Source organism: Halyomorpha halys, unplaced genomic scaffold (assembly GCF_000696795.3).
Source record: "Halyomorpha halys isolate HHAL.00 unplaced genomic scaffold, Hhal_1.1 Scaffold867.1, whole genome shotgun sequence".
Taxonomy (NCBI): domain Eukaryota; kingdom Metazoa; phylum Arthropoda; class Insecta; order Hemiptera; family Pentatomidae; genus Halyomorpha; species Halyomorpha halys.
In genome coordinates this window covers 299,590-319,066 of record NW_027114571.1, presented here as the reverse complement: position 1 = coordinate 319,066, position 19,477 = coordinate 299,590, and the positions used below count along the sequence as shown (strand labels likewise).

The 19,477-nt window shown below is 30.6% G+C and overlaps 2 protein-coding genes across 4 annotated transcripts in view; one reads left to right on the top strand and one right to left on the bottom strand.

Annotated features, from left to right (window-relative positions):
* Nucleotides 1-2,119: 2,119 nt before the first annotated feature.
* On the bottom strand, nt 2,120-10,256 carry LOC106686750 (AN1-type zinc finger protein 2A). The gene is made up of 6 exons (XM_014430235.3): nt 10,114-10,256; nt 9,572-9,614; nt 6,592-6,775; nt 4,777-4,931; nt 3,597-3,657; nt 2,120-2,426 (listed from the first exon to the last, which is right to left on the bottom strand). The coding sequence occupies exons 1-6, from the start codon at nt 10,166-10,168 to the stop codon at nt 2,265-2,267; spliced, it is 660 nt and encodes a 219-aa protein (XP_014285721.1). The 5' UTR covers nt 10,169-10,256; the 3' UTR covers nt 2,120-2,264.
* Nucleotides 10,257-14,846: 4,590 nt separating this feature from the next.
* LOC106686745 (PX domain-containing protein kinase-like protein) overlaps nt 14,847-19,477 on the top strand; it is a 22,243-nt gene continuing 17,612 nt past the window's right edge. For 2 of the 3 annotated variants that reach the window (XM_067051734.1, XM_014430221.3), the window contains exon 1: nt 14,847-15,173. In XM_067051734.1, coding sequence (XP_066907835.1) covers nt 15,072-15,173 — 102 coding nt within the window. In that variant the 5' untranslated portion in view covers nt 14,847-15,071. Of the gene's footprint in view, nt 15,174-18,929; nt 19,034-19,477 lie in introns of all 3 variants that reach the window. The other variant, XM_014430222.2, reaches the window with a different exon arrangement.

The following is a 19,477-nucleotide window of genomic DNA, read 5'->3' as shown; positions in this document are numbered from 1 at the left end:
GGTTTTTATGAAATTTGAAGAAATAACAAATTTATTTTTGAAAATACTATTTTTTTAGGTACAAAATATTTTTTTTATGAATACCAGAATATAAAAAGTGGTAAGGAATAAAATTTTGGTTCTAATGGTGTGGAGTTACTGAAAAAGTCTCTAATTTTTATTATTTTTTTTAATTATACAAAGAATGAGAAAATCAAGAATTGGATAAAGGAAAGTGACTGAAACTTTTATCAATGGATTATTGAAAAACTTAATCAGTACTGCATTTTAGAAGACAAATTTGTTGTGGAGATTACATAAAGAATTACTGTTATCTGCCACAGTCCACCAGCAATATGAGTTGAAAAATAAATTTCAAATTGTTTTTCTTGCAATTTATGTGCCTTCTTCTGAACACTACCTATAGTTCCTTCAATTTTATGTGATAAACTAGCAACCTTCTAATAATAATCCTAATTTCATACCAGTGATAGGAAAAAAGGAAATTAACTACTAAAACTCATTATATTTAATCAATATTTCTAACAAAATTACTCCATAGCCTTGAAATTTAGGCAGTATATTAATATGAAAAACAGTGAGTATAGTATATGATACACATGCTAGCAAATCAGAAATAAGGTTCCTCAGAATATTTGAGGAGAAAACAAAAAAAGATCAAATTATGAATAAATCTCAGTAGACTTGAATATAGTGGGACAAAGCTCAATTTAGACTGTTATAATGAGATTTCTCATATCTTTCACCAATGATTCTCTAACACTGAGCTATAGAACTTTAGTGTGTCACCATTGCCAAGTAATTGGCACTCCTGAAATTAAAATAATTTATTTTTTTACTAATTGACACTACATTCAGTCCATATCCCATGACTTACTTTAAAGTCTTAAAGCCCACCTGTGGTCTGCAGACCACCAGTTGGTAACCAGTGGCCTATGGTTTTAAGACACCAGCCATTCCGAGGTCTAGGGCTCTTAATGTGATAATAGTATATGAAGAAATTTTAACTTTTGCACACTTAAAACAGGATATAGCCCCATTGTGCATAGGAGTAACACGGACTGATCTGGTTTTGCCATTAAAAGAAAAACCAAATGAATGATGGAGGTGAGGCCAAAGGGAAAATGCCTTCAAGGGAGGTTTCACTGATTCCATTACCAAGTTTAAGAGTCAAAGAAGTTGTCCCATCAGTATTATGAAACAAATGGTAAGTGAGGATGTTCTGAGGTTATACCTTCAAAACTTAAATTAGCTTAGCTTCGGGAAATTAGGAGAGAGAGAAGGTACAAGTAGCTGTCACACAAGTGCTATCATAAATATGATTTAAATTTAAATCAGATTAATTATGAATCTGAGTATGTTACTAATTTCATTTTAAATATGTGAGACTGATGGATTACAAAAGATAAAAGTCATCATTTGAAATAATCATGGGAAATATGATGGAAGTAGAAAAGATATGTTAAATACAAAAATAACAACAGAAATATTTCTATTTTAATAAATTAAATTTGACAAGGTACATATTTTTATGTACATATAAAACTTTACATAAAAAACATAGTTTCAATGCATGACATAGCACAGATGAATATCATCATAATCACAAGATTTATAAAATATTAAATATTTCAACAGAGTAAAACTAAATAAAATAAGGTGAGTTTCTTCCTCTGATTTCTCTTTGGTAGAGTTTAAATCTTACAAACCTAAAATGGTCCCAAATCAGAGGATGAAATAAAGTTTACATTATCAAAGCAAAATTAACTAAAATCAACAAGAACTTCTTCATGAGTGGAGAAGAGAGTTGGTTAAATTTTAAATGAAAATTACATTGAGATTATAAAATTAACTAAAGATTAAAATTAAATTCAATATTTAAACATCACTGGTTGAACATACAAAAAAATACTAGATCACTATGGAAAAAAAATCAAGGCACGTCACATTAAATGTAAGTAGATAATGATTATCTTTCTTATTGGTTGTGATCAGTAAAACACATCGTGAACAATGAAAGACAATGAAGAATATGATTCTGTAGAAATTGGAATGTTTAGAATAACTTTATAAACAATGGAAGTATAAATTAGCTATTAAATTTTTTTTTCTATTTTGTGCTTCTTTGATATGATTTTTTTGTTAATATCCAATAGAAAACACACAAAAAATCAAGATAAAAAATATACGAGATTTTCAAGATTACCCTCTGGAAAATGAAAAACTAAAATCAGTGGATAACCATGAAAATCAAATAATATCACTTATGATACACGGCAATGAGAGGCGGGATCATTTGGTTTTGTCCGACTTGTCGTCGGTCTCTCATCACCAGTTGCACTGTTATTTTGAGAACTCCTGCTACTTTGCTTCATACCTTCTTCCATGGATAATGCAATAGCACAAGCTAATGCCTCGTCTTCATCCTGGAAAAAAAAAAAAAAAATTAATGACTATCATAACAAGTCTAAGATATCATAGACAGTAGCTGTTAATTACCAAAACCCTACAAATCTTTCCAAATGAAATACATTATACAATCAAATAAGACTACATTTTAAATTAAATATATTAATATGGCCTATAAGTTATTAACAGCACTTTAAGATTCATGAAAATAAAGCATAGGGTCAAATAATCAGCTCAAGGAAAGGCCTCGAGTCCACTGGAAAATTTATGTAATCTTATAACACTTAGTAAAATTGAAGGGAATGTTGAAATATAATTGAAGTAAAAATATTAAAATGATTGAAATGATCATGTAAATTTGTAGGGATGGGTAATAAATTAATTCTTAAAAAGGTAATCACTTGTAAAGTGATGTGTGAACATCCAATGGGTACAACAAGGTGTTGGTAGGATGATTTTCCAAAGGCTGACTTTATAGTATTGTATTTTGATGTGGTGCAGTGGAATCAGAAATCTAGGCAGCAAAGCTTTGTATTTTTACATTATAATTATTTGTTGTTAGTTGTTTGATATTTTTATTTTTCTGACTTAATACAAGAAAATATATTGTTATACTTTATCCCATTGATTTTTGAATAAATTTAAGTTCTCTTAACATTATTTACTATTTCAATCTTAATTAAGAATTGATAGGTTAGTGTAAGTGTTCCCTCTCTTAACAATGCAAAATCAGCTAATAATTGTTCAGCTTGGGAGTTTGAGAATTTCTTACTCTTTTGAACTTTGTTAGTAAAGCAAGAAAATGTGTCTAGAATTTATGATCATTATACCTACCTCATACAAAATATGACGAATTGAAAAAGATTTTTAGAAAACTCGATAATTCAAAAAGTTCAATATCTCAAAATTTTGTTAGCTCAAAATAAAATCAACGTTCCTTCAACTTTGACTGTACTTTCACTATTAAGTATTTAATTCCATTTTATTAAATGGAATAAGCAAACAGATAACTTTGAAAAATCTCAATAAATCCTTTTTTGGTTTAAACAGTACAAATTGTTTACTGAATATTATTGATACAGTTTACTGGAGTTGAAAAGTGCTTTAAAGGAAAAATAAAATTCCTAATTTCTTGAAAAATCATTTTACATTAAATAACACCACCAATGATAGTGAAAAATATTTACCAAATCGCCTTGAATTGCTTCATAACCTGCAGCAACAGCACTTGAAGCGGCAGTATCAGTACTAAAAAATAATAGTAAAATTAAAATTAGACTTGTATAATTTATGGAGATATTTATTGATTTTATTTGACAGACCAATCTATGGTTCCTTCCTAAACAGTCATGTCATTGGTGTTATGTAAAAAGGGAGAATCCAACAATTTTCAGAAAAGTATATTTTGTACTTTACCTGGTCTAAAATATTGTTTCTGGATGAAAAACCGATAAAGAACCTAAAACATTTCTGATTGTTTTATGTAGTTGAACTAATTGGTACTAATGACTATTTAAGTAAAAAATACCCAATAAAAACTAAAAAATACCAAATTTATTCAATTTGTCTTTTTTATAGAACACTGACAAACAACCAATTTTTATCTTTTATATAATTTTATAACTATAACCTCTTTATTTTTATTTAGGCATTTTGGAAAACCTTTAACAGCTAAATAATGCTAGCTGAAAACAACTAACCCCAAGTTTTATTTGTAATTAATATTTGACTATGGGACATGCAGTTGTCACTGAACACCTTAGCATTATTGCCAACTTTAATACACTTTGTATAGTCTTCAGTAAATGGGTTGACTTTTTTCAAATCATTGGTAAAACCAATTTCAATTTTTTTTTTTTATATCATTCAGTTTTCTTAAATGGACTCATTATTTTTGATGAGTTCAAGTGTGATCAAGTGAGTGATCAGTTTAAGAATGATCATTTGCTTTTTATTTAAAAAAAAAATCCTCTCCCACAACCTTTAGTTATTTAGTTAAAGTTCTTATTACTAAATGCACAGTATATATACAGTACAAATTTCATCTGGTAAAATGTCCTTCCACATATTGAAAAAAACAGTCTGAACTCGACCAGTGAGGAAAAGCCTCTAATTTTGTTCAATGTAGACAGAAGATAAAACTTCTGACCAATAGCACACAGTGTGGACATAACAGATATAAAAACTATAACTTAAATGATACTATGTAGTTTCAACAATAGATACATTAGCAGATAAACAACTTATTTAACTTGATGAAAATAATGAACTAGTATGAATATATTTAGTTTTTTAAAGTCAATTCGACATGTAACAATGTTGTTAAAAATCAAAATGAAGTATTTATATTATACTAATTATATTTACCTTGTAGATTTATCTGAGCGATTGCTATAGCGACTGCATTCATGATCACTGGGATGTCGGTGGGTCACACAAAAATTTTGAGAGCAGTTCCGACAAACAAAGGGCACTATTTCCTTTTTACGACACCCGTGCATTGAACATTTATTTACATAAACCTATATAAATATAAACAAAAATTAGAGCAGTCAGAATGAAAAATACAAATATTTTGATTTTCTACCAATGCTTTGGAAAATTAAATCCATTCATAATAGTGAGTACAAAATTATCAAATAAATTTACTACTAAAACCTAAAAAATGTATTGGTAAATAAATAAGAACCCTTAACATTAATTTTATCATTTAAAGATTACTTTGCCTAATCAATCAGCCTCCTTGATTTAGCGCTAAGATTTGTTTGAAAACCTCGGAGTCATCTTACATCAATACCCATTTTTAATAAACCATATTTCCTGAATCCTTCTTGTATCCTCTCCTACTACCTACGAGTGTTTAGTATATAGGGATTGTCTGGTAAGCGTAAGATAAGACTGAATAGAATAATGAATTCATTCATAAGATTCATTTTAGGGATTTCCAGACATTTTCACTTCTCTTGCTAGTGTTTCGAATCCTTACAAACCATAAATATATTCTAGGTTTTTTCACCTTGACAATTATTATTCATTATCTCAGCCTGTGTTCCTCCATTCATCTTTTTCATTTTTGTTATTTCATGTTTTACGAATTTCTGAAGTGTTTGATCTGAATTTATTACAATCAGCAATTGTAACATACTCCGTGCATTCATGTTATACTTAGGAGACAATCTGTCCTACAATAAAGGTAATTTTACATTTCCTATGTTTGAAAAATGTAATCCTAAATCATTAGAAGGTTGATGCCGGAAGTGATTTAATATAAGGAGTCGAATATTAATTTGAATAAAAGCCAGACTAAATGAACTACTAACACCCACGCACTTTAAGGGAGATACTCTGCTATACCTATTGTTTAATCTAGACTTGGATGCAGCAGTCAGGAAATATAGAATATAGACATCAGACACGACTAAAAAAAAAATCATAATGCTCTTGGGCTATGCTAATGATTTGGTTATCACCAGAAAGTTATTTTTTCTATTAACTAAAGAATTCCACACATCAGGAAAAGCAACAAAAACCATGTGGCTCTTATTAGAGATGGTGTAGCTAGGAACCTGCTGAATATGGAGGATTGAAGAGCAGCAGCTTTGGACAATGACAACTGGTGCAAGAAAAAAATTAAGACCTTGACTCAGAGATAATTGTTTGAGCCAATGACCTACAATAGTTTTTTTTAATTCATCAAGGGGTTCTCACAATTAAGTTTATCTTTTGAGTATCGGCTTAAAATCTGAATGTAATATTGCAAGTTCAATAAGATAATAATATTATGAAAGAACAAAATATATTCTCCAAAAAATAATACTAAATTAGGTATGTACACTAAATATAATTTAAAAAAATATAATGTCTCACATTGATTACAAGAAATAAACATACTATTATATAATAAAAAAAAATTTAATCCTGCATATAGAGAGGTGACCATCTAATGTTTATGTTTTTCTTTTTCAAAGGATCTCTTTTTTTGTTTCTTACAAGAACAAGGTATATTGACACAGTGCAGTAATAAAACTCATATCTCCAAAATATAAATATATTTGCTATTTATTAAAATTGTTAGGCCAATAAATATTTTAACTCTATAAACTAAAATTTGTAATAGTTCAATTATTTGCTTAATTCTAATAAAACTAAATACAATCAATAATAGATAGAGATATAACCTACCTTTCTTCTGCCAACTGCTGGATCTGACTCACAATCTCTATCAATATGAGCACTAACAGCAATATCAGGGGGCTCATGTCTCTTAGATGGAACAGGATTGTTACAAAGGGGGCAAATAGGAACTTGAATATCTTTCGACCCAGCATTGGGACACTTATGATCATCATACTTCATGTGTTCACAACTGAAACAATAAAAAACAATTAACTAGTTTCTAAATAATCTACATGAGTTGTTATGTATAATAAAAAAATAATAACTATAATATAATCCAATCATAAGAGAATAATCTCAAACTATTAATAAATACCGTTTCAGTTCTCATAAACATGTCATTAAAATGACAGATGAAGAGATGGGAATATGTCTTAATTTGTAATATCTACTTATTTAATTTTCCCTTTCCTAAACATAATTTTTTTTTTCTCTTCTTTATTGTTAGTTATTCTTAAATAATGTGTAATTATCTTTTTTTTCCTTTATTATAATAACTTTCCTCACTATGATTTTTTAGTTTTTTTCTTTTCTTTTATTTGAAAGTACTCGTAAATAAATAATATTGGATTATTAAACTTTTACCTTTTCCATCACAATTTATTATTATCAATCATCAATCAAGTAATCAAGTCAAATTGCCGATATGAAAGAAATCTATGCATTTCAGAAACCCCTTCATTCCAAATAAAATACTGTAATCTGCCATTGGTTAGTATGTAACGATTGTATCTTCAATATTTGGACCAATTTCATTGCTTTTTACGGGAAAAATCTCAAGCAAAATGCATCCTTTGCTAAATAGCCCCAAAATGTGTTTTTATATGTACTATAGCATCTAAAGTGGCTCCAACGTTGTGATAAAATATTCCTAGTCTTCTTGAAGCCCTGATGGAGTGACTGATGTTATAGAAACAAATATAAGTCTCTTACCCCGTTTCAAATAATGCTGGTCATTTAAACATTTCAAAAACAGCAATATTAAAGGGAAAAGAAAATGGTAAATGGAAAAAAATGTAAATGTAAATTTAATAAATAAAATGAATAAATTTAATTTTTAAATGAGAGAAATTAACAAAAATTACTCTTACGAAAAACAAAAAAACAGAAAATTTTTAGTAATCAATGGAGTAACTTAACTTTTCTTAACTTCTCTAAACAGTTGTTTCAAAATTAAACATGAATAATTTTTAGATTCAGATGAAATCTTGCAAATGAACCAGAAGGATTCATACATTAAGTTTTCATAAGATTAATTTGATTCATAATTAGATTCTGAAAAAACAGATTCGAGGACCAATTTTTTTAAACGGGTTTCCAGCATTAGCGAATGAACGAAACTAAATGTGTAAATGGAAGGCTGGAACTATAGTCTCACTATTTTTTCTTTGATTTATATCAGATTTTATAAACATAAAACCAATTCTTGATTTCAAATATTTAATTTATTCTATGCTTAAGCAGTTTCAAGTCATACATCCAGCAGATAACCAAATAGGACTTGTGACTGATATGCCCAAAATGGTGTATGACAATTGTGATGTAAAATAAGTTTCCTTACTTTTAACATACTTAAAATTTAAATAGAACTCCAATTATATACATGCCTGAAGTCTAAGGTGTTTCGAACATTCAAGATTATATTTTAAAGCTTGCAATTGATTTTTGTAAATCCTGTAAGGATAATTCATATGGAACATACCTATGTAATAGTTAACTACTCTTGTGATAATTTGTATTATAAAAAAAATACAAGCATAAAAGAGTGAAGCAAGCAATACTTCAACTTTATCAGGAACTCAATAATGATATAAAATTATTTTATTATATTTTATATTATATCTGTGAAGTTTTTATAATATTCTTTGTTTACTTGTTTTTTGATATCAGAAATATGTTAAACCTGTTAGTTATAAAACAAAATGCTTAAATTAATTTAAACTATAAATATATACTATATAAATTTAATTTGTAAACCTATAAATAAAAATGAAAAATAAAAGAACTTTGAATATAACAAAATGAAAAATAAAATAATTTCAAATATAAAAAAACGAAAATAAAAGAATTTCAAACTTAAAAAAAGAAAAAGAAAAGAATTTTAAATTTAAAAAAAAGAGAAATAAAAGAATTTTAAATTTAAAAAAAGAAGGAAAAATAAAAGAATTTCAAATATAAAAAAATTAAAACTCTTGCTAATCACCTCATTGCTTATTTTATTTAATAGTTATTTTAAACAAGATTTATACTATTTAATAAAGTGATTTAAATAAGTCGTTTTCAATAATCAACATCCAATATATAACATCCTTTTCTCAGGGATGGTAGTCAATTCAACAAATCTTTATTAAATTAGGTCAAATCTTTAGATATCAACCATACACATAACAATAACATAACATATTACCATAACAAATTATATATATACATAGTCGACCATATAATTTCAAATTATAGAAAAGATGGTCAGGGTTGTGGTCAAAAGAGAAACAAAAATATTTAACAACATAGTTGTTAACTATTATTGTTTATCTTTTGATCGCAACCCTGACCATCTTCTCCATAATAACAAATTATCTTGTAGTTTTAACAGTAAGTTGTTACCTTTATATTTGTAAAATGTTAATGCCATATTTGACAATATATATTGACTCATAGCCAAACAAATAAGGCAATTAAAAAATCGAGATACCTTACAAGCATCAGCAGTGGGAACTTCAAAACTCACTTATGCAAAATGCTACTAGTTAGCCTACGCCTGACCTTCACTAATAAAGATCCTTGTGGGTTTGTTTATCCCTTTTGAGGAAGTGTAGCGAACAGAAGTCGACAGCTGTGATATATTTAAAGCAGTAATTATAACAATATTAATAAGAATTTTGAATTTTAGCATTTCCCACTGCTGGAGCTTGTTTTGTACAATAATAATTTCAGAAATAATAATAATAATAATTGAAATAAAAAGTACCTCTCAAATTTTACTTACCAAAAAACCTTGTGACAACAATCACATTTAACTGGAAGAAAGTCTGAAACAAAAAAAAAACATTATTGAATTCAAATCTGCAATTATTAAGTAGAAATTTAAGAAGAAAAAGAAAAAAGTAAATCTCTTTCAGTTCCAAGAACCACTGCTGACAGTCCTACCAGACAGATGTTCGGAACAGGCCTATTGAAAATGTCTCAACGTCTTTGTGTTTCAGGAAATAGTAAAATATTTTCAATTGGTTACCACCACTAATTCTGATTAAAATGCCAAGGTATATGTTTTTTTGAATAGCAGTTTAGTTACAAAAACAACAACCACTTAATATCATTAAGGTTCAAATCAACAGATAAAAATTTATGCAATCCATCTTGATACATTAAAATTAATAAAATTACAATTAAAATACACCCATTCTACTGTATGTTTAAAAAATGCATTGCATCAACAACTGCAATCACAATTAAATATTCATTAAATGAAATTATTAGTAAAATTTAAGTAAAATATAAAAATAACAAGGATTAATAGTTTTCAATTACCTAACTTGTTGCATAGTGCCATAGCACAGTGTTTTCCCAGATGAGGAAACTCCATCCCTATAATAATGAGACCAAATTCTACCAGTAATGATACTATTAACAATGACAATTTTCAAACCTTGACAGGTATTTGACTCAACCTGTAGAATGACTTGTGAAGCTATGAATAGAGGTACAAGTTAACCAAAGAGATACATCGAAGAAAAACATCACTTAAGGAAATGTGGTTATAATATTTCGTCATCAGGACAGATACACGCAATATTAAGACACTCTAATCAATTAAATTTATTATTATTCAAATAAAGTTGTCATATGAAGTATCCGTGGGTATTTTTTTTTCTCTTATGTACTTATGTATTCTTAGATCCAAACGGTAAATTACCTGGGTAGTTCATCAGTGGCTAGAACAAGGAATCCTTCTAAAATGTCTAGGTTTTATTTCAAAACCTATTTATTTCGTCTTGAATACAATGTACCCACATTTAAGTATCACGCCAAGTTACAGGCAAATTCTATTTCTATATTTTCCTTTAGCTAACTGCGAGAAGCTTAGATATTTCTATTTGCGTTTGTATTGTCGATTTGAGTCAATGTTGTTGATGTATTCTAAGTATAATAATTGAAGTGGAAATGTGTTAAAAGATTAAAGCTTTTTTATTGGCTTTTGGAAGGAAACTGTTTAAAATGGTTTGGAGATCTGATGCTCTGGGGGTGCAACGACGGTTAAATCTGAACATTTGCAAAAAGTGTCATTTCACGTAGCCAAATCCATGTAATGATTCACTAGCGTCAGCATTTTTCTTCTTATTCTGTATATACACTCCTAACCATCCTTGTGATAGAACTATTTCTATTAATTTATTGATTCATTGTTGTATTGGAGTTATCTCGTATGTTTTGTGTTGTGGTTATCAGATGCGTTTAGTACTAAGGTTATCTCATATGTTGTGGTTTTCTTAGAAATCTATACTGTTGTTTGTAATCATTTTTGTAGAATAAAGCCATATTCTAAGGAGTTATTATATTATTACAATTTATTTATTTATTCTTATGTTCTCTCAAACTCCTCTTTCATCTCCCCTGAATTGATGATATTGTTAATAAAGTTGCAGAGAACCACCTTTTTTGTCAAAGGAGAGTTACTACTCAATAGTGGAAGTTTTACACCGTTGGAAGCATTATCTTCTCGGTTGTCATTTTCATCTCATCACTGATTACCGCACAGTCTCTTTCATGTTTTGCGATCACCATCCTGGCAAAATTAACAATGAGAAGATCATATGGTGGCGTCTCGAACACTCCAGCTACAAGTATGACATGATAAGACCAGGAAAAGAGAACCATGCTGCTGATGCTGATGCCCTCACCAGACCATCTAACAGCCCATGGGCCAGCCCTCTACATCTCAATACAAAGAAAGATAACATCTGGCGGCCTTGAGGGTGAGAGGGCTACTATCAATTGAATGACTTACTACCCCTTATAGGGATCCGCTACCCAATGTATAAGATTGTATAGCTTATTTAGAAAATACGAAAGTATATTCCACGGTGGGCTTGCCTTACGCGTACCAACAAATACCAGTTGCACCCAAGTTATATGCAAAACTGCCATAACAACGCCATTTGGCTTCATATATGCATTCCGCAATTCCGCTCAGACCTTCCAGTGATAAATAAATGAGGCACTATGCGGCCTTAAATGTTAGTTCACGTTATTAGATGATGTATTAGTCGCTTCCTCACCCATATCGATATCGTTAACACGGAAGTGTGTGGTGACAATACTGTGAACCGGCTTGTGACTTATTACTTACCTTATCTTTCAGTCGTGATTGTGATTTGTACTATGTTTATTTACTTGTATATTTTGTGTTATAGTATTTAATAAATAACTTACTAAGGACTATTTTAGTATTTAATAAATAATCAAGTATATTAGTGGTTTTTCAAGCCACCTTAACATATTTGTATCTTATAAATTGATATCTTTACAGGAATCACTTTTTTTAAGTTAACATACCACACTATCGCATTCAATCCAAAATAGACGTCATTAAGAGACTTTCGACGTTTTTTGAAATGTTCAGGTTCTGCCCTCGTTGTGTACACAGATCAGCAGACCTAGAGGCCGTTCTCAACAGATTTATAGCTGAAAAGAACAAACAAACCTTCTGGAGTGAAAAATTCCTTGAAGCATATGAACGCTGGAAAGCCTGCATCAGAAGTGCTTAGTTAGAACATTCATAGAAAAATGTGAAACATTTTCTGGTTTGTGGCCCAACACTGCTATGATAGAGAAATTCCAACGGAAGGATGAAAACGCTTGACAACTGCATTGTTTCTTCTTACTCTCGCTCCACCCAGCAATACGCTACCTTCAGTAGGAAGCTGTTGTCTATTCCCAAGCCGATTGTATACTTCAAATATTACCTAGAAGAAAAATATTTTTATCAAATATTATAATTATAATATGAATGTTGTATAAGCTTTTTTGTCAGCAAACAGTAAGCTTTTTGGCAGATATCTGAATCTTCAATGCCCATGCGGTATCAATTAGTGAAATTTACCATTCAGTTTGCAAGTTTGCAATCAACATTAATTAAAAATAAAACGGTTACCAGTACACTCTATGTTTGAGGACATTAACTGTACGTACTAAGGATTTCGTACAGAATTCAACAGAAAAGAAGAATCCATTGCCGAGTATCAGGCAAGAGAGTCTACCGGTCATAAACATCACTATTCTGCTAGTGGGTGGTTCTAAATCGCTGGATCTAAGGGAAGGCAAAAGAAATGATTAGTGATGAGAATTTGTTCTATCCGGGGACCAACGAAAACAGAATAGCCAACAGAGGCACACGTTTTGCGCTTAAGGAAACCTTCTTTAGGAACACGGTGATCAAAGAATGGAACTTTGTTATCGGTTAATGGTGCTTGGCATAGAAAAATATTTCTTTGAAAATAACGGTCGTGTCCTACGGTGCGAACGATTACTCAATTGCTACAGAAAAGGAAGAGTCTGAAAGTTTACAAAGAGAAATAGATAATACACCTGGAGACCAATTGTTGCCAGAGACTTTAATGGCAAAATTGTAAGTGAGTTCCCCTCCTCAATGACCGAATATTTTAACTGTCCGTGGATAAGATGCCAAAAACCAAAATATGGGAAGAATACTATGTGCTGGTAATGAAATTAAAGGAAGCGATCATTATTTGTTAAAGATGGATTTGGTATGAAAGACAAAGAAAAGAATCAGGAAGGTAGATCTAAAAATAAGTAATAAATACGCTCAAGGTTTAGTGGCGAGAATGACATTGCTACCCATTACCTAAATGAAATTGAAAAAATGGCCTGATACTTGGACTACTCATGGAGGAGGATTTAAAAACATGGTTGTTCGATTTTAAGACAATCATAACGGCTACAGCAAATTGGTTAGTGGCAAATCAAGAATTGGAACCCAGTTTAAGAGAACAACATGGTGGTGCGATGAAGCTTTTTTTTTTATGATCTGGCAGAACTTATTTCACTGGCACGATGAACTTGCTAAGTCAATCTTCAGAGGATAAAAATATGCATAGTGGATCAGTACATTCTAGTACTATATTTTTGTAAATGTATATTGTCTTTTATTTTTCTGGATCTCTCCTCCTTCCTACACTTTCTTTTCTCATTTTGTAAGGCCTGATGGCTAGTACCCAATCCGGACTTATCTTCCCCTTCGTACCTACAGATTAGTACCCTATAGAACGAAGTTACCTTCCTGCAAGGACCAGTGGCGAGCACCCAGTCCGGACTTGCATTCCTCCTTCGCGACTGGAGACTAGTACCCTGTACAACGAAGTTTCCATCCTACGAGGACTTATGGCTCACACCCGTAGGACTCATCCTTTCTATTTATCTAACCAGCTACCTAACTTATTAGAGCATGCATTGTCGAGGCCTTCTGGTCATGAGTACCTACCTCACATTTTCAATTGGAATCCAATCTAACCCAACCACCTCGAAAAAATATTAAGTCAATCGCTTTCATTACAAATGAATAGTGTTAAATCGCTTTCATTTTTTGTGTTGATTATATCTGCTATTCATATTTTAAAAATATATCTTACTTTTTCATTTCACATGAACCACTTTTCATTTCCTTAATTATGATATTTTACCCACTTTTTCAATTACCTATGTACACATTTTATTTCCCGTTTCTCTCATCACATCATTTTATTAATTCTATTTTGTAAAATTATTCATTTTATGTTATTCTGATTATACTTTCTTTTTTATTTTCTATACTTACTGTGGTTGTTATCTTGTTCTGTTTTAGCCCTGAAGAAGGCTAGAAACTCTAGCCGAAACGTTGGCACAATAACATACGTTAATACAACTTATTTGTGTTTCTTTTTGACCGCACCCCCAACCATCTTCTCCTCGTACGTCATCCACGGTCAACCATCTCTCATAAGTAATTAAATTAATTTATACATTTTTTTTTAATTTGTGATTTCAGCTACAAATTTTCGAAACAAAACTTATAAATTATCATTTATTTTGAGTAATTTGTTGTAAATGCATATTTAAAAGTTAAATATGCATTTCTAGTTATCGTAGATAAAGTCCATGCCGAGATAATTTTATATCTGTAAACAAACAATGTAAAAAAGTTTCACTAATATTACAACGACAAACCATCTGTGAATATTTAAGTATCCAAAGATTGAACATAAGAAATGACCAATAATAAAATGATCTGTCGTTAAGTAACGATATAAAAGTCTAATCGGAGCCTTTAATAGTTGTAAATATGTGTATATTTGTAAATGTATTGAATAATACCTCTGTTAATCCCTTTTATATCGTGATGTCATCTAATAATTCTGTGGAGATTATATAGACTTATGTTGTTGGAATATAAAAGGATTCATTTTAGTTGTTGTGTGGACGAATAACGGAGAATGTCTGTGTTTGAACAAAATATCATGACAAAAATATATGTTGATGACACCGACGTTTTGTTAGCTAATGTCATAAATTCTGAATACATTGATGGCCACACAGTAAGTAAATTAGTGAAATAATTTTTTATTAGTTATTTTTTGTGTTGATTGTTGGATAATTTTGAATTAGTTATTGAGTTTGCTATTAGTGTTATTTTTTCAATCATTGATAGTTATTATTATGTTATAGTTGATAGAAATTTCTCTATACTTGAACATATTTATCATGTAGCCCTGATGATATTTGTTTTGTAACATATTTATACATACAATCTGCAATTCCGACATCTATCTTTGTTGTGTGGTAGTTAATAAGTTAATTGTATATGTGCTAGGTTATTTTTTATTTTCCATCTGCTAGCAAGATTTTTAAAACCTTGGATTTTTTTTTTTTGTCAAGATTTATGTTTTATTATGAAAATGCATTTATTTTAACATTAGTAGCTTAAATTTATTATGCCTTGTACTCTGATGTGTATGATTAGGTTCAGATAAGGTAATTGGGAATGAAATATGTGTTTCTCTTCCTCATTACCATTACGACCATGAAAGGTGTATTATAACCTTTTATTGTGCTTGAACTTGCTAATACACACTTCATTCAACAATCCTACTAGTCAAAATTAAAATTTGGCTTTTTAAATGCCCTAATGTTTCGCATTCTCAATTGCCCCACAGATTCTCAATTACCCCATAGTCTAGGGGGTAAATGGGAACGGCTACTTTCTTGTCTGGATCCATTAAATGAATACAAACTAGCAATAACTACATCTTACAAAGCCTATGAGTCGTTAACAAACTTTCAGCATTCTTGCACTCTATTCTTAATTACCCCCAAGATATGTTCTCATTACCCCAGTTCAATCATCATTACGTTGCTGCATAAATTTGACTAAAGAATTTGAACAATTGATGGTGATGGGAGTAATATCATCTATTCAACTAAATATTTATTAAAGAGCACAAAAAAAGTAGCTTGGAATAATTTGGTGAAATAAAAAACAAAAAAATGCTCATAAGACTAGTGTCTAAAGAACTGAAAATTAACACCTGAAATCGCAAAATGAATGAACAAATTTCAGCTGGGAAATTAGACTAACTGAACATTTTTCTGGATAGCCAACTGGATTATTATTATATTTATATGACTTGCTTGACCATCATACAATAACACAGCTGTTTCACCATCAAGTTGTTTGTGTTCACGAATGTTTTAAACGCGTAATATGAACATAGTCGAAAATAACTAAAAAAAGACGGCTTCCGTCATCCATTCATTTGAGGTTGCTGCGTACATAGTGCACAATTAGAGGAGGGAGGCAGTTTTCATTTACTGTAACACAATCAAGCACTGTAATCAACTCATGTCCTGATCCATATGATACAGGCTTGACCATTGGCACAGATTGCTCTGAGCCGAGGTGGATCAGAAGGAAAACCACTCTCATCAGCATTGAACACCAAACGTGCAGTATCGTCTCTTACAGAATGATCATCATACACCAACTTCAAATCACCAAAGAGTTCATTGACAACAAAAGGATCTCTCACTTGTTTCATTGCCTTTTGGAGGTGTTCAGGTTTTTTTTAAGGAAACCTTGGTGTTGTGACTCATGAATGCTTGATACCAATCTTCACCTGGTTTCCCATTGACTGATCTTGTACTTATTCCAGCTGCTTTGATATACTCCTGCATTAGCTCTTTTAGATCTACTTCATTACAAGGGTAACCCATTTTCACCCTTGCTATCAAGCATTCTAGAAGAGTGTTTTCAACTTCACTTAATAGGTCAGTAGGTCTTCTTGCGCCCAACTTACCGATATTAGTTATTCTCCTGTTGATGCTATTATAGAGTACTACTTAAGGAACCCCATAGGCCTGAGAAGCTGCAAGGTATGTCATGTTACCATTGAGAATACCATAGACGGCATGGGTCACGTTATCCATCGTATAAGAAGGTGTAGCCTGCTTCTTAATGTATGTTCATGGCTTCTTGTTGGTCACAGCAACAGTCAATTAATCAGAAAACGTCATTATTTTGGCAAAAACAAGGTTTTTTTTTTTTATTGTTGTCTTGAGGGAAAAAAAGTTTGGAATTCCGTTCCAAATTACCCCTGAAGTATAAATCTCAGGGGTAATTGGGAATGGTCATTCATAGGCACTAGAAGAATAGCTCAGCAAAAATCACCATAGATACTTGAAATTTACCCAACTACCAACAATTATTGACAAAGAATATCTCTTACCTATGAATCTTTTTGTCACCTGAAGCTGTTAACAGCAGACATTTCACTTTAATTTTCAGAAATTACTCACTATAATTGTTGACTGATCACATCACAGAACGGCCACCTGAAAACCAGAAAAGGTGGGAGCATGTTTTATCACTTCATAGTAACACTGACCTTCAAATGCCATCTCATTTTGGTTTAATTGTTCCCAATTACCCCTCCTGACCTTAATGTAATCTCATTTTATGATCATGGCTTGGTGAAATGTATGGTTTAGTCTGTTAGTTTTACTTATTATTGTTTTAATTGGCTCACAGCTATCAAATTTTACTTGCTACACTTTCTTAAGAGATAGACAAGCATCCAACGTATCCTTTTTAGTGGAGATCGGTTCTTGAATCACATAAAAACTTTTATTAAATTGCTTTATACGATTCATCTTTGGGATCCCCAGTTACACCTCTATTTCCCAATATGAACTCAATATGAACAATATGAACCCAATATGAACGCAACTTGAAGTGGCTCTATCTTTCTTACCGTTGTATTTCTTGGTAACTTCCCTGTATCAAATTTTCCAATCCCGTTGTTCGTCATTCATCTCTGATCTCCTTCAATTTAAATGATCCATTCATGCTCAGAATACCCGTTCTCATTCCTCAGATTTGAATTACTCTACCAGCAGTAGCTTTTCTCAGATCTTTCATTGTTTTATTCTGCCTTTGCTTTGCATGTATTTAATGGTTATTATATACCAATCTGTTTGTTTTTTCATAAACAATAAGAAGAAAATATTGTTGATCGTAGTAAATATATTAAAAATTTCAAAAACCAAAACATGTTTTAAGTAAAGTAGGCTATTACTTTTTTTTTTTTTTTTTTTTTTATAGAAAATCAAGTCAGATTTGATTTCAGGATCTTATGGGACCCTTGAATACTAATTTTCATCTAAATAAAAAATTATGAATTTTTAGAGGATATTTATTTTCTGCCAATGTCCTGCGTTCTTGATAAAAATAAAAACTCCTCACAATTTCATCAAAACCTTATGTCACTATAACTGTTGGAAAACTAAGTTACCACTCTTCCAACCCATAGTAATGTCTTTTACGATATCTTTTTTGGAGAGGACAAAGTACAAAATTGATGAACATCCATGTAATATATTTTTGACTCAGTGTTTCATATATTTTATCATTATGCAATATAATCACAATGAGTGAGTAAATTTAGTGCTCACAATCAAGCAAGGAGAATAAGAGGAGTGAGGAGAGAATGACTGGTGGGGCAGAAGAAGGACAAGAAGAAACCAAGTACAGCCTTTACTATACATTCCATATAAGACTTTGATGAACATCACATGCATCTATCATCTCTGTCTAACAGTTCTTATTTTCTAAATTCAAAATCGTAATTTTTGTTGTTTTTATTGACCTCAATTTTCAGATATTCAATTATCAAAACTAACACTACCAGCAATATTGTATCCTGATTCGGCATAGAAGACACCTACTTTCTTTTTTGTTGTAATTCAAATTTTATTTTATTGCAATCTTATTTAAACTTTGCCTCTCTATTTTTCAGAATTCATATAGTGCACAAGTCATCTAACCAGAATGAGCAATATAATAAATATAATCATTGCTTGCATAATTGCCTGGAAACTATTAGCCCTCCTGTTGCATTCGGTATATCTTTCTCCTTTACATTACAACTTTTTTCGAACGATCGCACACTTCTTTCGAGTAGCATTTCAAAATGCCCAAGAAAATGGGAAATTGGATTTCTAAACTGTCCTTTAAAAGAAGATATTTTCTTGTGGGTTGGCACCCACATTTTTCTTTAAAAGCGTAGGAGATAAGTATCTATTGATTGACATTTTAAATGAAGTAATTTTAATTATGCTCTTGAAATTATGTTGGTATTTCAAATTACGAAATCCAATTTATTTGTGGCACTCCAGAAAAGAGTAGTAGGGTTTTTTGTTTAGTCTTATTATAACCTATTGACCCAGTAAAACTGTAGTCAATTGGCAGTGTGAGATCTGCTCTGAAGTAATTGATTGTTATACTAAATTAAATACAACTAATTTTATTTTTTTTTATTATATGATTTTAGTTAGACTATTTGCT

Bases quoted from the DNA above. Each gene is read 5' to 3' on its own strand.
- LOC106686750 (XM_014430235.3), bottom strand. From the start codon at position 10,168: ATGGAGTTTCCTCATCTGGGAAAACACTGTGCTATGGCACTATGCAAC. The intron at 9,615-10,113 runs GTAATTGAAAAC...TTTTTGTTTCAG, and splicing joins GGCACTATGCAACAAGTTAG to ACTTTCTTCCAGTTAAATGT. The intron at 6,776-9,571 runs GTAAGTAAAATT...TTATTGTTTCAG, and splicing joins TGTTGTCACAAGGTTTTTTG to TTGTGAACACATGAAGTATG.